General features: G+C 34.7%; 3 protein-coding genes across 3 annotated transcripts; all 3 read right to left on the bottom strand.

The window, feature by feature from the left end:
* Positions 1-4,875: 4,875 nt before the first annotated feature.
* LOC120226272 (olfactory receptor 6C3-like) lies at positions 4,876-6,935 on the bottom strand. The gene is made up of 2 exons (XM_039224449.1): positions 6,925-6,935; positions 4,876-5,815 (listed from the first exon to the last, which is right to left on the bottom strand). Exon 2 carries the CDS (start codon positions 5,812-5,814, stop codon positions 4,876-4,878), a length of 939 nt encoding a protein of 312 aa, XP_039080380.1. The 5' UTR covers position 5,815; positions 6,925-6,935.
* Positions 6,936-11,785: 4,850 nt separating this feature from the next.
* LOC120226261 (olfactory receptor 6C1-like) lies at positions 11,786-12,742 on the bottom strand. Its single transcript, XM_039224440.1, has one exon. It carries the CDS (start codon positions 12,740-12,742, stop codon positions 11,786-11,788), a length of 957 nt encoding a protein of 318 aa, XP_039080371.1.
* Positions 12,743-16,815: 4,073 nt separating this feature from the next.
* On the bottom strand, positions 16,816-19,095 carry LOC120226260 (olfactory receptor 6C3-like). Its single transcript, XM_039224439.1, has 2 exons — positions 18,193-19,095; positions 16,816-16,863 (listed from the first exon to the last, which is right to left on the bottom strand). Exons 1-2 carry the CDS (start codon positions 19,093-19,095, stop codon positions 16,816-16,818), a joined length of 951 nt encoding a protein of 316 aa, XP_039080370.1.
* Positions 19,096-22,326: the final 3,231 nt, after the last annotated feature.

Here is a 22,326-nt window from a genome sequence, read left to right as displayed (position 1 = left end):
ACAAATGTATGGCCAGCTAATCTTTGACAAAGCCGGAAAGAGTATCCAGTGGAAAAAAGACAGCCTCTTTAACAGATGGTGCTGGGAGAACTAGACAACAACATGCAGAAGAAAGAAACTAGATCAGTTTCTCACACAATACACAAAAATAAAATCAAAATGGATAAAGGAGGGGCGCCTGGGTGGCTTAGTCGGCTAAGCGTCCGACTTTCTCTTAGGTCATGATTTCGCGGTTCGTGGATTCGAGCCCCGCGTCGGGCTCTGTGCTGACTGCCAGGTCAGAGCCTGGAGCCTGTTTCAGTCTGTGACTCCCTCTCTCTCTGACCCTCCCCTGCTCATGCTGTCTCTCTCTCTCTCTCCTAGAAATTTAAAAAAAAAAAGTGGATAAAGGACCTGAATGTGAGATAGGAAATCATCAAAACTCTAGAGGAGAAAGCAGGAAACAACCTCCTTGACCTCAACCACAGCAATTTCTTACTTGTCACATCCCCAAAAGCAAAGGAATCAAGAGCAAAAATGAACTATTGGGGACCTCATCAAGATAAAAAGCTTCTGCACAGCAAGGGAAACAATCAATAAAACTAATAGGCAACTGACAGAATGAGAAAAGCTAGTTGCAAATGACATATCAGATAAAGGGTTAATATCCAAAATTTATAAGGAACTCACCAAACTCCACACCCAAAAAACAAATAATCCAGTGAAGAAATGGGCAGAAGACATGAACAGACACTTCTCCAAAGAGGACATCCAGATGGCCAACAGACACATGAAATGATGCTCAGTGTCCCTCATCTTCAGGGAAATACAAATTAAAACCACACTGAGATATCACCTCATGCCAGTCAGAGTGGCTAAAATGAGCAAATCAGAGAACTCTAGATGCTGGCGAGGATGTGGAGAAACGGGCACACTCCTACACTGTTGGTGGGAATGTAAATTGGTTTAGCCCCTCTGGAGAACAGTGTGGAGGTTCTTCAAAAAATTAACAATAGAACTCCCCTATGACCCAGCAATAGCACTGCTAGGAATTTACCCAAGGGATACAGGAGTGCTGATGCATAGGGGCACATGTACCCCAATGTTCATAGCAGCACTCTCAACAATAGCCAAAGCATGGAAAGAGCCTAAATGTCCATCAATGGATGAATGGATCAAGAAGATGTGGTTTATCTAGACAATGGAATACTACATGGCAATGAGAAAGAATCAAAGCTGACAATTTGTAGCAACATGGATGGAACTAGAGGGTGTTATGCTGAGTGAAATAAGTCAGGAAGAGAAAGACAGATACCATATGTTTCACGTATGTGAGGATTAGGAGGAACTTAACGGAGGACCGTGGGAGAGAAGAAGGGGGGAAATGGTGGGGGAGAGGGAGGGAGGCAAACCATGAGAGACTCTTGAATGCTGGGAACAAACTGAGGACTGATGGGTGTGGGAGGAGAGGGGGGAGATGGGCATGGAGGGGAGCACTTGTGGGGATGAGCACTGGGTGTTATATGGAAACCAACTTGACAATAAACTATTTGTAAAAAAAAAAAAAGTATCTATTTAATATAGAGTAATATATGGCTTAAGGAATTATCAAAGAGACCTGAAGGCAGATTTTAGCCTGGAATGATCTCAAAACTGTTTCATAATATTGAGTCTCCATAGGGGTACTTCTCTGGAATCTAGAACTATTGCTACAAAGTTGGGTTATCTGACTCTGCTATGATCTATATCAGCAATGTAGATGCATAACTAAGTTTAAAGTTCATATCTTTTATGAATGTTCCTGATTGGCAGGACTAAAATTACATTTACAATACTAGCTTTGACAACTGAAAATGTAATCTTTGCAGTCCTTGCATAGAGATAGATATATTTGACAGAATTTGGTAGATCAAAATGTGTAAGTTCATTAAAATGTTTCACAGTGGTGATATTCAAAACAGAAGTCTAAGTTAATCTCAGCAATAAAACAAGTAAACGTTATTGTAATCCCCAATTTATAGATGAGGGAGTATCCCAAAATGCACTACACAAAGACACTCATCCTACAGACACTGTTGTGATGCATGAAGCCAAATTAATTTTGAGTAAATTGTATGAGCTGGCTGCGGGACGTTTAATTAAATTGACATTATTGAAGATAACAGTAATTGTTTTAATTATTAGACACTTGGAAGGTATCAAGTATGTTTGTAGGTCCTTCATAAGCCTTGTCTAAACAAATATTTACAGTACCACATGAAGAAATTCCTATTATTCTCCCTAGTTTTTGTATTAGGAAACTGACTCATTGAGAGTTTAGCTAATATTTCTAAGGCCTCACAAGTGGAATTCTATTTCTGGGGACTATATAGAATGAATGATAGAGTAGGTGAACTGCTACTATGACCTAAAAAATCTGTCTCAAAGAAGCCACTGATATGTGCTAAGTAAGTGTTGTTGAGTACCATTGTTATATTTTACTATTGTCCGTCTGAAAACATCTCAGGTTAAAAAATGGTTAAGAATGTGATGCCCATGGGAGCCATAGGGTTCCATCCAGCACATTAATGATTAAAAGATAGAAATTTGCCCTCAATATGTCCACAGTGGATGTCCTAGGAGGTAGTCCTATAAAGAAAAGATGGGTCTTGTCTGTTGAGTAAGACATTTAATAGGCGCTGACATGATTTTAAGGGTTATAGCAATTTTTTGTCTATAGGTCTAAAAAACAAGGAGTCCTAGAAAACCGAGACTTAGAAATTTATTCAAATAGATATCAGACCAGAAGAATGAAAATTTCAAGGCAGGAGATATCAATAGTTTAGATAGGAAGTAGGCATTTTGACACTTTCATCCATTTGTTGATTTGTTAAATTATAACAAATATTTGTGTAAATGACTACACTCCAAAATCCCTTTGGTAGGCTATAATGAACAGGTATTCCTTTTGCTAGAAAAGTGCTCATAATTTGCTAATATAGCCAAGAAAACTGAAATTCTAGTATATTGTGAAAACTTCTAATCATGTTGATAAACATACTGTACAGTGAGGCCCATGTGATTCTATATGACTTTAAATTATTGCAATATACACCCAATTTTATAGATAGTGATAAAAAGGCAATGTGACCTTGAGAACTTTAGCACTGGAGATCTACCCTCGGAGAGAGATGTAAGGCATGATGAACACTGAAAAGTTCTGATATTTAAGAATACGAAAGTTTATTATGACTCAAATCAGAATGATGAAGAATGACTAGGTAATATCTATAAGAGAGATAATCAATTTTCAATCACATAATTTATGTTTATGGCTGCAGTTGTTGGTGGGGATAATTCAGTGCTCAAACCAAACTGACAAGAGTCTTGCCAATGGGAGACTACATTCATTATCATACAGGTTCATATTATAGCTGAGATTACCAACGGAAAAGTTTGGGAGTCTGAATTTCCTTGGTTAAAGTGATTTTCTGGTTTTAGGTTTAGGGATTTAACTTTAATTCCAAAGAGGTGCTTGTCTTCTGAATTGTTAATTTCTGATATATGGGTTTTTTGGCGAGAAATCCCAATAAGCCAAGTGTGGCATTTTGTTGAGCTTATTTGGTGAAAGTAAGTACTTTTGTGAAAGAAATAGCATTCTATTCTTAAGTTTTAAGTTTCCTTGTAATGTTTATATTGCAAAATATCTCCCCTCCTTCCAGAGTTGGTACAATGGCTTATTTGGGAAACATAGCTTTGATCTGAATCCTTGTTCTAACATATGTTGGCCATATATATTATTTATTTACTATGAATTTCTATGTTTCATTCCTTAAAAGGAGGAGAAAACATACCCAATTAAGGGGATTGTTAAAATCTTAGGTAAATAAGATGTCTAACATAATTTAAAATATATAATATTTACATGAGGAAAATATTTTTTTTCTGGAGGTATGTGATCTACCTAAAAAATACCTCTGACTAAAAAAGAACAGTCATTAATTTTTTAAAATGTTTACTTATTTTTCAAAGAGAGAGACAGAGTATGATCAGGGATGGGGCAAACAGAGAGGGAGACACAGAATCTGAAGCAGGCTCTCGGATCCAAGCTGTCAGCACAGAGCCCAATGCAGGGCTTCATTCCTTTAATGCTATTAATGCTTTCAATTGCTGGAGAACTCATGAACTTCAAGATCATGTCCTGAGCTGAAGTTGGACACTTAAATGGCTGAGACACCCAGACATCCCCAAAAAGAATAGTAATTAAAAGCACCTCATAAACTTGTTGTCAGGATTAGATGCTTAATACAAAGAAAACAATAGTTCTGCAATGTAGGAATTGCTGGAAAATTTTGTTATATTCTACCCCTGTCTCTCTTGCTCCTCTCCTTCTTCATTAGCATCCTAATTATTACTAATAGTATAAAGATTTTTAATATGTATGAGTTTCTAATCTTATAAAATATTTAAATAGATATTTTATCGCCAATCCTCTAGTGATTGTGTTTAATTGATTTCATGGAGACAAATACAATCAAAATTTTCTAATAACATTCATTTCTATTAGTTGGTGAGAATGAAAAGTTCAGAAATCTGCATCTATTCTTAACACTTTCCATCAAACTAAATGCTCAGTGTCTCTTCAAAAGCAAACCTCTCCCATTCAAAATCATAATCATTAACCCAATTTTATTATTTCATCCAAATATATTTGAATAAAACTTTTGAATGTATAGAAAATTCTGAAGCAGTATTCACATTATCAAATTCATTGAGTTCAATAATTGAAAAATTTTTACTGGGGAATGGAAAAAAAGGGTAAAACACATAATCTAGTAAAGGAAAGGGAATTTTGAGAAAGTGTGAATAGTAGAAAGCATTTACAAGTAATTCATTCTTTTAATGCTACTAATGCCTTCAATTATTGGAGAAAAACATGACCTTTTGGACAGTGTCCTTAAAGGCTTGCTTTACTTGCTGGTTCCTCAGGGTATATATAAATGGATTCATCATAGGAGCCACAGAGGTGTTCAGAATAGCTACTCCTTTGGTCAATGAGGCCTTCTCTTTTGCAGAAGGGTTGGCATACATGAAAATGCAGCTTCCATAAGAGATGGAAATGACAATCATGTGAGAGGAGCATGTAGAAAATGCCTTTTTTCTCTGACTGGCAGAAGGCAGTTTCAGAATTGTTCTGACGATGAACATGTAGGATAGAATTATTAATGCCAAAGTGAAAAGCAGAATGACTATTGCCGAGTAAAAACCAATCACTTCTAGGAGCCATGTGTCAGAGCAAGATAATTGCAAGAGGGGAAAGTAGTCACAAGCAAAGTGATCAATGACATTGGAGCCACAGTAATCTAACTGGAGAAAAAGAATAACTGGTGGGAAGATATTTAAGAATCCTGCCAGCCAAGCACAAAAGACAAGTAAAATGCAAACTCTTTTGTTCATGATGGTTGTATAATGTAGGGGTTTACAGATGGCTACATAGCGATCATAGGACATGGCAGTTAGAAGATAAAACTCAGTTATACCCATGAAGATGAGGAAAAACAACTGAGCAGTGCAATTATTGTATGAAATTGTTTTGTTTCTGGTGATAATTGTGCTCAGAAATCTAGGAATACAGACTGTCGTAAAGGATATTTCTAATACAGAGAAGTTCCTGAGGAAGAAATACATAGGGGTCTGTAGATGGGAATCCAGCAAGGTGAGAGTGATGATGGTCAAATTTCCAGTGACACTTAATATATACGTGATAATTAAAAAGAGGAAGATCACAATCTGAAGCTCTGGGTCATCTGATAGCCCTAGGAGAATGAATTCTTTGGGTACTGTGTGGTTTTTCATTGTTAACCATTTTCCTCCACTTTAGAACAGAGAATGTATGTTCCCCTATAGAAAATAAAAGAGAACAAGATTGAGGATAGAATATAAAATCTTTAAAATATCCATAATGATGAATAATCTATGAAAGCCAAAAAGATACGTGTTTCCTTTCAACAACTCTCTCCAGCTTCTATTGGGCCTTACATTCAAGTAATAAATATGATCTGAAGTTAAAGGTTGATCTTTTTTTGTTGTTGTTGTTGGAAATACACAATCCCAGGCCATGGATTAAAAAAAAATCTTGTGTTAACATTTAGGCAGAAGCTATTTCTTCTAATGTTTCTTTAAGATTAAGCCGCTAATTATTGTTTTTTATAAAAACATAAAAATTTTCTAATTGATTTTTTCTTTACCTCAATGTTATAAAAACTAATCTGAATTATGGATAATCTACATATAGAGTTTGAAATCTTATAAGAGTAATTTAGGCTACCACCACATTTTATATTTTGAGGCCCAAATAGTTGAGAGAAATTTCACAAGGTTAAACAACTCATCACCATAGTAATCATCTCATTTAGAACATACATGTTTATCTTTGGGAATGTTTTGTTCACATTCTCTCATAAATTACTTTTGTAAAAAAATTTTTAGATGTTTATTTTTGAGAGAGAGACACATAGCACACGAGTGGTGGAGGGACAGAGAGAGACAGAGAATCTGAAGCAGCCTCCAGGGTGTCTGCTCAGAGCCTGACAAGGGGCTTGAACTCAGCAGCTGTGAGATCATGACTTGAGCCGAAGTGGGAGGCTTAACCAAATGAGCCACCTAGAGCCCCATCTCATAAATTAGTTTCTAAGGGTTTGGTTGATATTATCTATTATCATTTTTTTCCTTTTCTGATAAAAAGGCCAAAAGGACAAGAAGGGACCTTTCTATTCCTTCCATTACTAAAATAAATAATAGCTTAAAAATAGTTTAAGTAATACAAGGCAGAACTCTTTTTTCTTTTTTTACAATATTGTCATGGAAGATCAACAAGTAGATGATCAAAATAACATTTACTGGGAAGAAGATATTCTTTCCAATAGTATTTTTAAAAATTTTATTATTACTATTTTTAATGTTTATTTATTTTTGAGAGAGAGAGACAGGCAGATTATGAACAAGGGAGGGGTAGAGAGAGAGGTAGACACAGAATCCTGCTTTGGGTCAATACAGAGACCGATGCCGGGCTCGAACTCATGGACTGTGGGATCATGACCTGAGCCAAAGTTGGCTGCTTAACTGACTGAGCCACCCAGGTGCCATGTGATTTTTTTTATTCCTATTTTTATATCAGAATATAATTTCAAGTTAGAAAGAAAGGAACAATCCAAGACTTATATCTGTGTTGCTCCTTTAGCATTGTATTAATTGTCTCTTGGTAGTAAACAGTTATTTAATTTTTAATTTTGAAAGGTTTGTAAATCTACAAACTTATATATAAATAATATTTTTGAAGATATTTGAATAAAATGAATACATACATTTTGAAGAATGAAAAATTTACTTACTCTGGTTCTTCTTGATGATTCAGTCTCAAATTTTATCATCTAACTTGCTTAAACATTTACATAATTTCAGAGCTGCTAAATTGAGTTAGCAAAAGACTTGGCTTCTATTGTACTCTCAAAAGAAGTATGTTGTTTTAGCTTTATCATGGTCTTAAGGATCATAATTCTCTTCATTGGTAGATTAGTTATATGAGACTCATAATATCCTTCATTACTGATACTATGAATTTCTGAGAACATTTTATTATAATACAACTTGTCCTGGCTTTTCATCTCTTATCAAGCTCCGTGTACAAATTCAGTTACACCTGGGTTGACTAGTAAAGTACTCTTCCATTTGCCTCTTTTCATACAGTACAAAACACTGAGTTATTAAATCATTTTTCTTTCTATTCGTGTAAACATTTAAAGTCAATAGTTTGTAATTCTATGATCATACACCTATAAAACCTAAGTGGCATTTTCCTACGTTCAAGAACTGCTATATTTTCCTGAAAATGCTGCCTTGAAAAACAGAAAATAAGGAAAGTTTCTATCAATGTATGCCATACAAATCGAACTGGACTTATTTAACTATATCCTATTTGACTATGTTGGCCCAGAGGAATTCATTAGGCAAAGCAAGTGCCAAGGAGAAGAATCATTAAAGACAGGGGTGAATCATTTTTATAAATATTGATTAAAAAGTATAAAAGCAAATTTATGAGGCAAATGGGCAAATATATAAACAAAGTTGTGTGAGAGATGGACCTGAAATTTCACTCTTCTGATTATACAAGGAAATCACATTTCTCTCCCAGAAACTCTGGACTTTTCCTGAGTGGAATTGGTGTGCTTACATCCTTTGAATTCTGGCAACCTAAAGAAGAATTCTTTAGCAGAATGAAATGGTAGAAAATGCTGCTATGTGGGTTGATTGCCTTCTGAAATGGACAACCTATTAAAGATATGAGAAGGTTTATCCCTGTATTGGCCCTGTGAATTTAGGGACACCCTTCCCATAGCTCCTGCTAATGTGGCTTTTATTGCCTTTTGAACACTTTCCTTCACTATATTATTTACTTCCATTAAATCCTTGTTTATATTTGTGCATATGACATCTTTTTCTTGTGAGAATATTTATGAACCAGTAAAATAAGAAGTCAGTTGAGACTCTTGATTTTGGCTGGAGTCATGATCTCAGGGTAAAGAGATCAATTAAGTGTCATACTTCAGCTTAGGTCATGATCTCAGGGTTGGTGAGTCCAAGCCCTGCATTGGGGTCTGTGCTGACAGCTCAGGCCTGGAACCTGCTTTGGATTTTGTGTGTGTGTCTCCCTCTGCCCCTCCTCCCCTCATGCTCTGTCTCTCAAAAATTAATAAACATTAAAAAAATTAAAGAGATCAAGCCCTGGCTCCATGATGAGCTTAGAGTCTGCTTGGGATTTTCTCCTTCTGCTCTTCTCCTCCACTCGTGATCTCTGTCTCTCTCTAAAATAAATAAGAAAAATTATTAAAGACTTTCTCTAAAAACCTGAACTGACATCATATTACTAAATAATTTCAGTGCATATTACTAATTAATTTCAGTAATACATTATCATCCTTTTTAGGTAAGCCCCCCAACCCCACAGGACTTCTGGTTGACCTATTTACTGAACACCACAGTTTAATTGAGCTATTATTCTACAAATTGAATTTATAATCTCAGAAGTGTATTGATTGACACATGATGTTAGATCTCATATATTACTAAGTGTAGCCCAAATAGTTGTAAGAATTTTTCTATGAGAAAAACAAGGGTTTGCATCATGGGAATTCCTATCATTAGAAAGCTCATTAGGAAAACCTTAAGTAGAAGTGTTATTATTGACTTCATAAAAAGTCAAAGAAATAGATTTTTATATAGTTGTAAAATGACTTAATGCAAAATAGAAGAAAAAATGAGCACCAAATATATTAGAAATATTCAGTTAACTATTACTTTGTCATTCAAAGTTGTCTAGTTATGATGAAATACACATTTTATATGAACATTGTTTTAAAAGCTAATGCAATGTCATTGTACATTATTGTATAAATAGTATGTGTTTCTGTTGGCCAAAATATTTAGTCAGTGCTCTGATTGCTAGGACACTGGAGCCATTCTACATTATTTAATTTATTTATTCAAAAAATATTTATTGAGTATCCACTACATGGCAGACACATGTTCTAAATGAGGAGGATTAGTGCCTTCCAGTAAATGTTTCACAATTGCCTCTCGGCAAGTGGGGGTGAGGAGCCTATCGGTAGAGCTTATCAATTTTTTTTTTAATTTTTTTAAGTTTTTTTTTAATGTTTTATTTATTTCTAGGAGAGAGAGAGAGAGAGAGAGAGAGACAGCGTGAGCAGGGGAGGGTCAGAGAGAGAGAGAGTCACAGACAGAAACAGGCTCCAGGCTCTGAGCTGACAGCACAGAGCCCGACGCGGGGCCCGAACCCACGAACCGCGAGATCATGACCTAAGCGAAAGTCGGAAGCTTAACCGACTAAGCCACCCAGGTGCCCCAGAGCTTATCAATTTTTAAGATGTAAAGTCTCCCACCGTGGCAGGTGCTGTGGCCTCCCTAAATGCAGAATTGAGGAGACACAAACCCAGCTGGCTGCTGGGAAGTGGATAGGCAGGCCTCGGCACAGCACTGCTGGAGCACATTGTTTTGTCTACAAAGTGGACAGAGATCCCTGCTTTCACAGGGGAGGAGAGTGAGATGGACAATAAGCAATGGACACGATTGATTAGTATATATATGGTCTCTTATAAATTAATCAATGTTTTGTAAAAGAAGAGAAAATGTAAAAACCTTGGAAGTGGGGAGCTACTACAATTTTAAACAGTGTCACTGGGGTGGGCCTACAGTTGATCTTGGCCAAAAGGTCGAGAAGCGATGGGGTGGGCCTTACTGAGATGGCACGCGGGTGTCTGGGATATCCCATGCAGATATCTGGGAAAGGAGTATGTCCGACCTAAGAAACATTTAGTGTAAGTGCACTAAGGCCTTTCGAGGAAATCATGTTATTTGCAAGGAAAGATTCATTTGTTTCTTCTTTTCCTCTAGTTTTAAATTTATTTATTATTCTTGTGCTAATGCCCTGATAGAACCTGAGAGTAGAGTGCTGAATAAAAGAACCTGAGAGTAGAGTGGGTGTGTTACTTATTTTTGTTAAAATGACTTTTCTTATTTTTTGTGCAAGTGTGTGTGTGTGTGTGTGTGTGTGTGAGAGAGAGAGAGAGAGAGAGAGAGAGACAGAGAGACAGAGAGAGAGACAGAGAGACAGAGAAAGAGAGAGAGAGAGAGAGAGAGAGAGAGAATCTCAAGCAGGCTCCATGCTCAGCACAGAGCCGGATGTTGGGCTCAATCCCATGACCTTGATATCATGATCTGTGCCTAAATCAAGAGTTTCATGCTCAACTGACTAAGCCACCCAGGTGCCCTTAAAATGATTTTTCTATTAATAAAATATATTATGAAGCAAACAGGGTTTTGCATCTTTTGCACTTAAATGAATAATATGTGTAAACTATCATGTCAAAACAGCCACAAAAGGTATGATGAGGAACTTATAACTTAACAACTGGTTTTCAAAAAGAGCTCCTTAGCATCAAGCATTTAAATACACTACTGAAACACACTATATGTACTCATAACTGTATCTAGGAATATTTATTTCTTCAGGCTTTATAAAGAACTGATACGATGTATATGGTCATTATGGAGTTCCAAGAAATTGGGACTGCTTCAAGGTTTCCCTAAGTAAGTGTATATTTATAATTGTGTTTTGAATTGATAAATTATGGCACAGAAAATTGAAACTGGGCACTTGAGAAATATTTTTGGAGTTCTCAAAAATAATTGTTATTTTTTAATTGCACTTTTTTTGCATAGTTACTAACTGTGCTATAAATAGAGAGAATATTGTCTTTAACATTCTAGTAAGACTAAGTTATATTTATGATACTTGCCTAGTAACTTAAAAATAATGTTAATCATGACAATATTTTCTGATTTCTTTGGAAGAGTGTTTCCTAGTAAAATCATAAAACAATTTTAATTCACTGATCTTGGGTGTCTCTTTCTGCATTTGATTTTCCAAGTATGATTTTGAAACAATTTGTATTTAAAATATTTAAAAGAAGAAAGTGAGGCCAGTCTCATAGTTACAGAGTAGAAAGACTAGCTTAAAGAAAGGGAAATGCATGAGAGATGGATTAGAATTTAAATAGGAAAAATATGTGCATATATGTATATACACATACACACATATTTTATATATATATATATAAGATATATATCCTCAGTAAACTGCTGGCAATAAAAGTATAATCAAGACAAAATAACTCCAGTGAGGCTATGTAGATATTAATAGACTTTGGAAGGGCCCAATTTTTGTTTAGTTACTCATGATGTGCCTTTAGTTTTAATAGCACTTATTTCTTCCTTTTTTTGAGAAAAATGCAATCTTTCTTGCCCTGTCCATGAAGGCTCGCCTGACTTGCTGATTCCTTAGGCTGTAAATAAAGGGGTTCAGCATGGGGGCCACTGAGGTGTTTAGCACAGCAACGCCCTTGCTCAGAGACACTCTGTCTTTTGCTGATGGATTAATGTACATGAAAATGCAGCTGCCATAGGAGATGGAGATGACAATCATGTGGGAAGAGCAGGTGGAAAAGGCCTTGGTCCTCTGACTAGCAGAAGGAATTCTTAAAATTGTTCTGATGATATATGTGTAGGACAAAACTATTAATGCCAAAGTGAACATTAGAGTAAACACAGCACAGGAAAACCCCATTATTTCTAGGAATTTTGTGTCTGAACAAGAAAGGTGTAGTAAGGGGAAATAATCACAGGTAAAATGATCTATAATATTGGACTTACAGTAATCAAGCTGAATGAACAGCATGAGTGACGGGAATATGATTAAGAATGAAGCCAGCCAGGAAGCAAAGACAAGGAGTATGCAGACTCTGGGGTTCATGATGGTCATGTAATGCAGAGGTTTGCAGATGGCAATGTAACGGTCATAGGACATGGCGGCCAGAAGGTAAAATTCAGTGACTCCCAAGAGAATGAAAAAAAATAACTGAATCATACAATTGTTAAAAGAAATGGTTTTATCTCCTGTCATTATGGTGCCCAGGAACTTGGGTATGCTGACAGTTGTGAATGAAACCTCTAATAAGGAGAAGTTTCTGAGGAAGAAATACATGGGGGTCTGGAGGTGGGATTCCAGCAGGGTAAGGGTGATAATGGTCAGGTTGCCAGTGATGCTGAGCATGTAGGTGATGAGCAGTAAGACAAAGATCAGCACCTGAAGCTGTGGGTCATCTGACAATCCCAGGAGGATAAACTCTGTTACTTCTGTGTGGTTTCTCATTTTTTTCTTCTCTTCTATAATCTAGAGTAGAAAACACAAATAGAACAGTTAAAGAAAAGATAGTTACACAGATAGATAGTGCTGAAATTTTTCTCTGCCAGTAAACTAATTTAATTTAATATAGAGGTCTTTAAGACAACTTAAAAGTAGATAAAATGTTTCAAAGTAAATTTTTACTATATACCACACTCTGTGTTTTATATAGAATGATTTTTCTTAAAGTCCTTATTTCACAGATTGGAAACTGAATCTAAAAAGATTTTTTTTAAAAAAAATCTTGTCCAAATTATATACCCTCAATGAGAAAACATGGATTTTAACATAGGTTTTCCTGAATGTTTGATAACTGGAATAGTATTGCTACCTGTTGACTTTTTAAAATACTTCCCCAAAGAATTTTCTTCCCATCAGAAAAGTCCTTGTCCATTTTCCAACCCCAATAAAAGTGATTCATTTCCTCATTTCTGTCTCCTAATTCCCTATATTGTTACTTACTAGTAAAACGTAGAAAAGATGATGTGTTGGGGTTCACTCAAATGGGGATGTCACCAAAATTGGAAAGTCACTGAAGTTCAATTTTTAACAATGTGACAAAATTCCTAGGTTTTCACTCCAGTTCACATTCTTCTTTTCCAGCCTCCAACTTCTCATCTGAAGCCACAGATAGTGAATTGATTGGCATGATATCTTCAGATTTTAGGGAGTACAGAGTAGGGAGAAGGCAAGGTAGAAATTTAGTAAGTTGGATCTACATAATCACAGACTAAGGAAACCAAATTGTATGAATACTAACGTTATCTTTTACAGAACTTTTTACCTTCAGTTTCTTCCATCTAAATGTTAGTATTATCTCTATATATATGAAATCTGCTTTCTATCCCATATTATATTGTTTATATTTTTCCTTTTATCTACATGAGCATTCATTTATAGGAGCTTTATTTTGTTAATGCCTTGGAGGAATCTATGAAACAGCACATAAAACCTCTTTATTTTCTTTTCTTGAATAATAATAATTATAATAACAATAACAATAACAACAACAATGTATTTTAAAGTAAAGCTAAATTTTCTTTGGTAAATCAACCAGTCCATTATCATATCCCTCATTCTGTTCATTGTCATTAAATAGTAAAGTTTTCAATTCAGTGTCCTGAGAGAAGTTTTACAATAGAATATTTAGTTTCAAGATACAAGATTGTTGATTATTGGTGTATAATACATCATAATACTGTGAAATTTCTTCCTTTTTTTTCTTATATGCCTGAGTTCTCTTTCTACTCCACTGTTTAGCAAAACAAACATTGCTGTTGATAATTTAAGGCAAATTCCAACTGAGATGGATAGTGCTAATACTACTAGGAAAGTGTGTGAGATTCACAAGAAATGAACATTTCTCAGGGACTGAAGAAAACAAGCTAAAGGGCACTTACAAGAGAAACCAACATCACAATGACATATTTTGTAAACAAAGGCATGGCAATTCAAGTGTACGATGGAATTTTCAATTGTAAAAGTCATTGTTGTCAATGAACAATCTTCTATAATTAACAGCTGTGTGTAGAGTCTTTGATGTATAAATTATTTTTGTGATGTTTTTGGTAGAGTAATGAAAAATATACCCAGGACTCCAAGACATCATTTCAAGCTTTCCTTCCTAACTACTCATCCATGTTTCTTTTGCCCAGTCACATGTAACTTTTGTTCAAAGCTTTGTATTTCCCTTTGTTCCTTTCTTTTCAATGAATTTGGCTCTGTCATAGATATATCATTGTTGAATCAAATGTTTCATTCATTGAAAGTGGAAATTAACCTATTCTATAAACAGCTACTTGTTATTGTGTTAAATAAATGACTGGAAATTATTTTAAGGACACTACTACCATTCCATATAAATTTTGAAAAATAGCCCAGTAGTATTCCTCAAATTGTCCAATGTAAAGAAACAGTTTTTAAAGCCTTAGTAAAGATTAAGAGATTTCCTTATTTTTGTAATAATTAAGAGATTAAATTCCACTATATAATTAGAAACTAACTTTATCATTATGCATTCTCTATCTGTGCTGAACTCTCTCTTCTTAAGTTAAAACTCCTTGGGGTGCCTGGGTGGCTCAGTTGGTTAAGTGTCCAACCTCAGCTCTGGTCATGATCTCACAGTTCATGAGTTCAAGCCCCGTATCAGGCTCTGTACTAACACCTTAGAGCCTGGAGCCTGCTTCCAATTCTTGTCTCTCTCTCTCCTTCCCCTGCTCATGCTCTGTCTCTCTCTGTCTCAAAGACAAATAAAACATTTTTAAAAACCCTCCAAAAATTATGAACACTCATATTCAAGACAATCTGCACCCACAACATTAAGACACAGTTTTCTAAGTCTCTATCTTTCACCTGACACTGTTGGTGTTAGGTGGACATATTGGGCTAATGATTCAGAGAAGAGAACAAATATTGGTTTAATGTGATATCTTAAGTAACAGTTTGGTTTTGTAACAACCACTATTTTTTTTTTCTGGAATGATTTATTCCATTCCTGTGTTTGCTGATATCTAATGTCATGCAAGAACTTCATCATGACTGAATGCAAAAAATCTCATATAAAGAACCTATTTAATATTTTTCTTCAAATTATGACTTTTGTAATGCCTCAGAGAATTCCTAAAATTAGTTTAGAATCCTGTTTCTCTGAGTTCTCTGAGGAAAAAAAATGAGCTTTCTTTTCTCCTAATTCTATAGAAAGGGGAATTTTGAATCCCAAGTAAGATCAAAGCACCAACCAGTATGAATAGGAATAATGAAGGAAAAATCCTTATGTTTTCATAGAGATGTTCTACTTCTATCAGATTGTCAGTTTTTTAAGTAGGTATCTATATTTGAGGATAATTTTTAACTTAAAAAGGGAAACGAATTCTTAAAAAAAGTTTGGCATCAGAACTTAATATTTATTGTGGCACCTGGGTGGCTCAGTCAGTTAAGCCTCCAACTTCAGCTCAGGTCATGATCTGGCAGTTTATGCGTTCCAGCCCCACGTCTGGCTCTGTGCTAACAGCTCAGAGCCTGGAGCCTGCTTCAGGTTCTGTGTCTCCCTCTCTCTCTCTCTTTGTCCCTCTCCCACTTGTGCACTCTCTTTCTCTGTGTGTCTCTCAAAAGTAAATAAATAAACATTTAAAAATTTTAAAAAATAACAATATTTATTTATAATGTATGCCATTATTGGGGCAACATGTAGGCTTTGCATTCAAAGAGAAGTGGATTAATAATGCAACCCAGTCACATTATAGTTTGTGACTTCGAACAATTTACTTAACCTGAATTGTAGTTTTTTCCTTAATTTTAAAAAATGACAATAATATTTCACAGAATAATTATGAAGCCTAATTTAAATAAAAATAAAACTTAAATTATACAAAATGTTAATAAAATGTACTCCCAGACAGTGGTTACTATTATCTTTATTTTCCCAAAAATAAAACCAGTAACGTATTTGGGGAATATTGCTCCACTGTAAAATACCAAAAACCATGTTAGAAGGCCCTCATTTAAGAGACAATGAAAAGTTTTAGGCTCTTATCTCATTTACTCAGCATGGTAACCTTACGTTCCTTTGAGGAATCTGACAATGAAACAGCTTAAGTGACATAAACAAGATCAGATGCACGTTCATGGTAGAATTGGAATTCCTAACTCTTTCTGCCTGAACCTGGAGCATGTACTACTTACTAAACCTGTATTCAATAAGGAAAATCAAATTCAGAGACAATCATTTTCAGAAAATTAATAAAGGAATAAATTACTATGACAAGAAATGTAACATTCTCCTTTTTCATAATCCTTGATAAATACAGATGACATAACAACCCTAAATGGATTCTGATGAAAAGTTAAGTATTAATGAATCAGTACAAAGGAAAGGAAATTTTTCATTGTCTTCACTTTACAGTCTTACCTCTATTTGTCATACAAATGCACCACATCAACTGGTTGAAATGATTTTTTTAAAAAAGCATATTGACACCGATTTCAGTTTTAGGTCAAGAGATTCAGTATTTTTAAAATCAGTCTTTCTCAATACACTGAAATTACTTTAGTTTTATAGCTAATAACCTTTTACACATTTTCCATTGTAGCTAAGACAGGAAAAGTAGTGAAGTCATCCTAGGTTTGGAGTTACTTTGGGCCTTTCTGAACAAGGATTCTATATGGATTTTCACCTGCATAAGGCACATGTTTTATCTACCATATATGCCCATGTCTCCCAGCAAATACTCCAGGGAATCACATGTGCCAACAAAGGCCTAGAGGAAAATACACTAAGGATTATACAAATGCTATCAATGTTTGTAACAATATTGGAATTCCAATATTGAAACTTTGGAGATAATGCCCAAAGAGATAGGAAAGGCATAAGAAGTAAGCCAGAATCATATGGAATATTTTGCCTACTATCTAAATGAGATAATAACTAAATGTGCAAAGCTTTTTGGAGAGGTTTCCTGAATTTCCTAAATCAGGATTTCTCTAAAGAAAGATGCTCTCACTACTTCTCTTGTTGGGTGAAATACTGAGCCAACTTAATCTTACATGGAAACATTACATTTTTATCATATACTAAAATGTCCCCATAAAAGTGGCTCTCCAAGCTAGTACGTATTAAATAAATTATTCCAAAATTCTGAATATACAGCAATAAATAGAATGGGATAGAGTTCAGTACTCAGTGGGTTCCCATTGAAAGGCATGAAATTTATGGATTTATATTCTCATTGAATTCTTCAATCTTTTCTGAAAATCACTTGAAGTTATTCTCCCGTAATAGTAATTAATTCTTACTATTAAGAATTTTTAATTCTTGAGAAGGATCAGCTATCCAGTAGGGTCCTTTCCATTGAAAGATGTGTAGGGTTTAAACCAGTAATTAATAGAAGCATAAAATCCAGGAACCTGGCACAATTTTACAATTCAGATTTCTTTCAGTCTCATTTTAGAAATGAAAAAAAAAGAAGTGTTGACTCAAGCACTCTTACATTCATTGAACAAATATCTATCAAGGACCTGTTATCTTTAACAGTATTCAAGATTTTACCTACTTACACTTTAGAGTGTCCTTTTTGAAGAAAATACTACTTTATGCACCACATTTTTTTTTAAATTTACAAATAGAGTATCATTTTATTTTATTTTATTTTTTTAAGATTTCATTCGTTTGATTCTTTTTTTTTTTTTACAAATAGTTTATTGTCAAATTAGTTTCCACATAACACTCAGTGCTCATTCCCACAAGTGTCCTCCTCCATGCCCATCCCCCCCTCCCTCCCCACGTCCATCAGTCCTCAGCTTTTGTCAGTATTTAAGAGTCTCTCATGGTTTGCCTCTCTCCCTTTCCCCCACCATTTCCGCCCTTCTTCTCCCCCTTGTTCCTCCGTCAAGTTCCTCCTAATCCTCCTATACGTATGCACCACATTTTTGAAGGCTTGCTTCACTTGCTGGTTTCTCAGAGTGTAAATGAAGGCGTTCAGCATGGGGGCAACAGAGGTATTGAGAATAGCCACTCCCTTGGTCAATGATGCCCTTTCTTTTGCAGAGGGATTAGCATACATAAATATACAGCTTCCATAAGAGATCGAGATGACAATCATATGCGAGGAACATGTGGAGAAAGCCTTTTTTCTCTGACTGGCAGATGGGATTCTCAAAATAGTTCTGATAATATACATGTAAGATAAAACCACCAATGCCAGAGTGAATAGCAAAGCAACCAAAGCAAAGTAGAAACCGATGACTTCTAGAAACCATGTATCTGAACAAGACAGTTGTAAAAGGGGAAAATAGTCACATGCAAAGTGATCAATGACATTGGAAGCACAGTAGTCCAGCTGGAGCAGAAGCATGAGAGGTGGGAAAATGGTCAGGAACCCTCCCAGCCACGCACAGAGCACAAGCAAGGTGCAGAGTTTCCTGTTCATGATGGTGGTGTAATGCAGAGGCTTGCAGATGGCAACGTAGCGGTCATAGGACATGGCAGTGAGAATGTAAAATTCTGTCACCCCCATGAAGATAAAGAAAAAGAGTTGGGCTGCACAATTGTTATAGGAAATAGTCTTATCCCGGGTGATAATTGCTCCTAGAAATCTTGGAATACATACAGTTGTAAATGAGATTTCTAAGAAAGAGAAGTTTCGGAGGAAGAAATACATTGGCGCCTGTAGATGAGGGTCCACCGAAGTTAGAGTGATGATGGTCAGGTTTCCAGCGACACTTAATATGTATGTGATAAATAAGAAGAGGAAAATCACAATCTGAAGGTCAGGATCATCAGAAAGGCCGAGGAGGACAAACTCTGTGATCACTGTGTGGTTCATTTCTCTGTCTGTCTGTCCATCTGTCTGTCTCTGTCTCTGTCTGTCTCCCTTTCTTTCTGCTTTTTCTTCTCTTAAAGATATTTAGATGGCAAGAGTATTAAAGGAAGGAGATCAAAGATATATTCATGATGATCAATATCATCAGCAGCACAATTCCAAAATCTATTCTATAATCCATGTATGATCTTAGTTTCTATTGAACTCTCTTGTTTGCATTTGGTTTTCATACACATTTGTGAGTTCTGCTCTATTTACTAGTTTTCTTATTTGAAATGGATCAGAGGAGGTTAGGAAATCTTCATACAATAACTCACATCATTGAGAGATGATAAATAGTACTTCTTTCTTTGTCCAATTTATGTAAATCATTACATTCTTGTTGAAAGATTAAGAGAAATATGCCTTTTCTTTCCTTTCTGTCATATATTTATTAGATATACCACCCTTTAAAAACAGAAATGAATCCTCTTAATTCCATTACAAGGTAAAAGTGAAACTTAGAAGACTAAAGCAACAACCATTATACTTTTTATGATATAATAAATCAATTATTTTTAGCATGTTATTAATTATTAATTAATTATTAATTTTTAAAATGTTAATATTTTGGGAAATAGCTATCAAAGTAGTAGAGAATATTGTATATATATTATATAGTAGTATATTATATATATTTACTTCATGAGAGAGTAGTCTATTTTTTTATTTAATAAATAGAGAACATATTCACTTACTTGTTTATTGGTTTGTCTTGTAATTTCATCAAAGTCATTAAGGTTTGACATCTTCTGTTACATGCTAACAATGTATATATTGAACATTTTTATCTTGAGCTTAAACGGACATGCAGTATTTATCTAGTTTTTATTTTACACTGAAGCACAAATCTGGTAACTAACTACTTGCCTCAGATCTTAAAGCTCTGTCACCGAGATAGTTGCACAGTATTTTCCACCTGAACATCCTTCCTTCTGAGCTGTTAGCTTTATGAAAAAATGTTTGATTTTCTTGTAACTCTGCCCCATACTGATCTTTTACATGAGACCATTGATCCATAAGAATATATCAGAAATATAGGAAAATGTCTTTTATTTGTACTAACTTATTCAGCTAATTCCCAGCTGCGCTGGATATGCTATGCTGTAGATTTTGTTTCCCAAAATTATGACAGTTACCTCTTTTAAATTTTAATAGTCAAATTTGTGCTGTGAAGAGTAGAATGCAACTCATTGCTTTTCTGCCAGACTTTAGCAAAGTTCACTCTAATCAAATTGATTTGCTTTGTCTCTATTTTATGATGACTCAAAGGAAATAAAAATGGAATGTCAGAAACCTTAAAACAATGTACAAATAATACAACAGTCCTCTCCAATAATGTTGATATAAAAACTTAAGAAAGGAATATTTAAAGAGAGAACTGAGAGGGAGATAACTTTATTGGGTTCCGAGGACAGATTCTTAAATTAAGATTGGTTTCCTTCTGGTTGCACTTATAGCTCCAATTTTCCAAGTCTACTTGTTCTGAGCTCAAAAGAGGATGTTGTTCATTGATCTCCTGGGAACAAGGCCAAGGCCAAGGCCAGATCTGTGCTATATGGGAGACCATGAGGGATTTCTGGAAGCCGTCCTTGCATTTCTCAATAGCCTTTTAGCTCTTCTCTATGGTGAATCTCCCTTGAGCATGTATGTTCACCTTTGTATTCCACAGAGGACCTAAAATGTTGTCTTCTTACAAAATAAATTACTTCCATTAATCACAATTACCTAATATTTCATGAGTAATAAAAAGTTGTGAAACCGACTTTCTTACGAAAATAAAACTCAGAATTTAATTTATATTTAAGCTTCTGGAAATATAAAAATTTTTAACATATACCCTTTTTGTTATTGTTTATCCTTAAGCTTTGTTAGTGTTGAGGCATCAAGAACTAAGGCCATTTCATAATTCTAAATTAAATGATAACAATGATAATGTACATATAGCGCTCACATTTTAATGTTAATTACATAGATTAATTAATTTAATTCTCAGTACATATAGCAATTTTTAATTGCAGTTTTAATTTGCCCATCTTATTTTTCATCTTGGCCTTTACATTTATTTATCATTCATCATACTTTTAATATTCTAATGAAAAATATCACCAAATAATAACATTTTATTTACTTGAAATCCTGGATAGTGAATTAGTATTGATTATTTTCTTTATTGCTGTTTTCGTTTCTCTAATATTTGGTAATAAAATTCTATTACATGTAATCAGTTAATAATTAGGCATATTTTGTTCTATAATTATACGAACATAATACATATTATATATTAACTAGTTGAAGTTAAATAGGTGTTATATATCTAAATAAAATAACAAGCATATATTTAACATAAAAATGCAATAGTTTGTATAATCAGATAAAGGTAGAGTTACCATTGGGAAGTAAATCACAGCTGGAATGTACGTTTATTTGGGAATTAGTTACTGAAAGAGAGGAATTAGAATAGAGTGTGGAGAAAAGTGGAAGAAAAAGGTAAGCATAACTCAAATTTATGACTATGCATACTGTGTTTATTTAAGATAGTAATGGAGCAGTCAGTAACGGAGCCTTCTGGCAAATGTGTCTCTGTATCATATAGAGTGATACCCTTGTCCATTTCATTTATTTTTTCTCAGCTTCATTGATGCACAATTGGAATATAACATTATGTAAGTTTAAAGGGTACCATGTGTTGACTTTATACAGTTGTATATTGTGAAATAATTACTATGGTGGGGTTACTTAGCAGATCTATCACTTAAATATTTACCAGTTCTTTTTTGTGGTGAGAACATTTAGTTTACTCTCTCAGCAACTTTCAGTATATAATAAGGTAACCTTATAGGTCAGTTTTGTTGCAATAATGAAATGATGTTATGTTTTTACCCTAAAATCCCAATTAATAGGCAACAAGAAAATCTATTATTCTTGATGAAGGACAGTGTGCAGTCATGCTGCATTTGACTGCATGCTCATCCTCATGATTTCCTCTAGCTGCTCGTTAGATTTAGAGGCTTAAACCAGGTTTAGGTTTGGGTTCTTTATTTGCAAAAGTACTCTAGATATGGTATTTAAACTTTAATAGGAAATAATATTCAGTTGCCTCATTATTTTTTATTCTTATCAGCCATTGTTGACCAATGGCTAGGTCTGTTAATTCATTATGTACTGCAGGATGGTTCTGTTCTTAATCTGTCA

This window comes from Hyaena hyaena, unplaced genomic scaffold (assembly GCF_003009895.1).
Source record: "Hyaena hyaena isolate Hyena2069 unplaced genomic scaffold, ASM300989v1 scaffold_1655, whole genome shotgun sequence".
In the NCBI taxonomy this organism is placed as follows: domain Eukaryota; kingdom Metazoa; phylum Chordata; class Mammalia; order Carnivora; family Hyaenidae; genus Hyaena; species Hyaena hyaena.
The sequence above is the reverse complement of the archived record's forward strand: the minus strand, read 5'-3'. Positions and strand labels throughout refer to the sequence as shown.

Excerpts from the sequence above, each read along its gene's own strand:
- LOC120226272 (XM_039224449.1), bottom strand. The coding sequence starts at position 5,814 with ATGAAAAACCACACAGTACCCAAAGAATTCATTCTCCTAGGGCTATCA.
- LOC120226261 (XM_039224440.1), bottom strand. The coding sequence starts at position 12,742 with ATGAGAAACCACACAGAAGTAACAGAGTTTATCCTCCTGGGATTGTCA.
- LOC120226260 (XM_039224439.1), bottom strand. The coding sequence starts at position 19,095 with ATGAACCACACAGTGATCACAGAGTTTGTCCTCCTCGGCCTTTCTGAT. Across the intron at positions 16,864-18,192 it reads AGCAAGCCTTCAAAAATGTG|CTACAATGGAAAATGTGTAA; the intron begins GTGCATACGTAT and ends TTCCTGTCTTAG.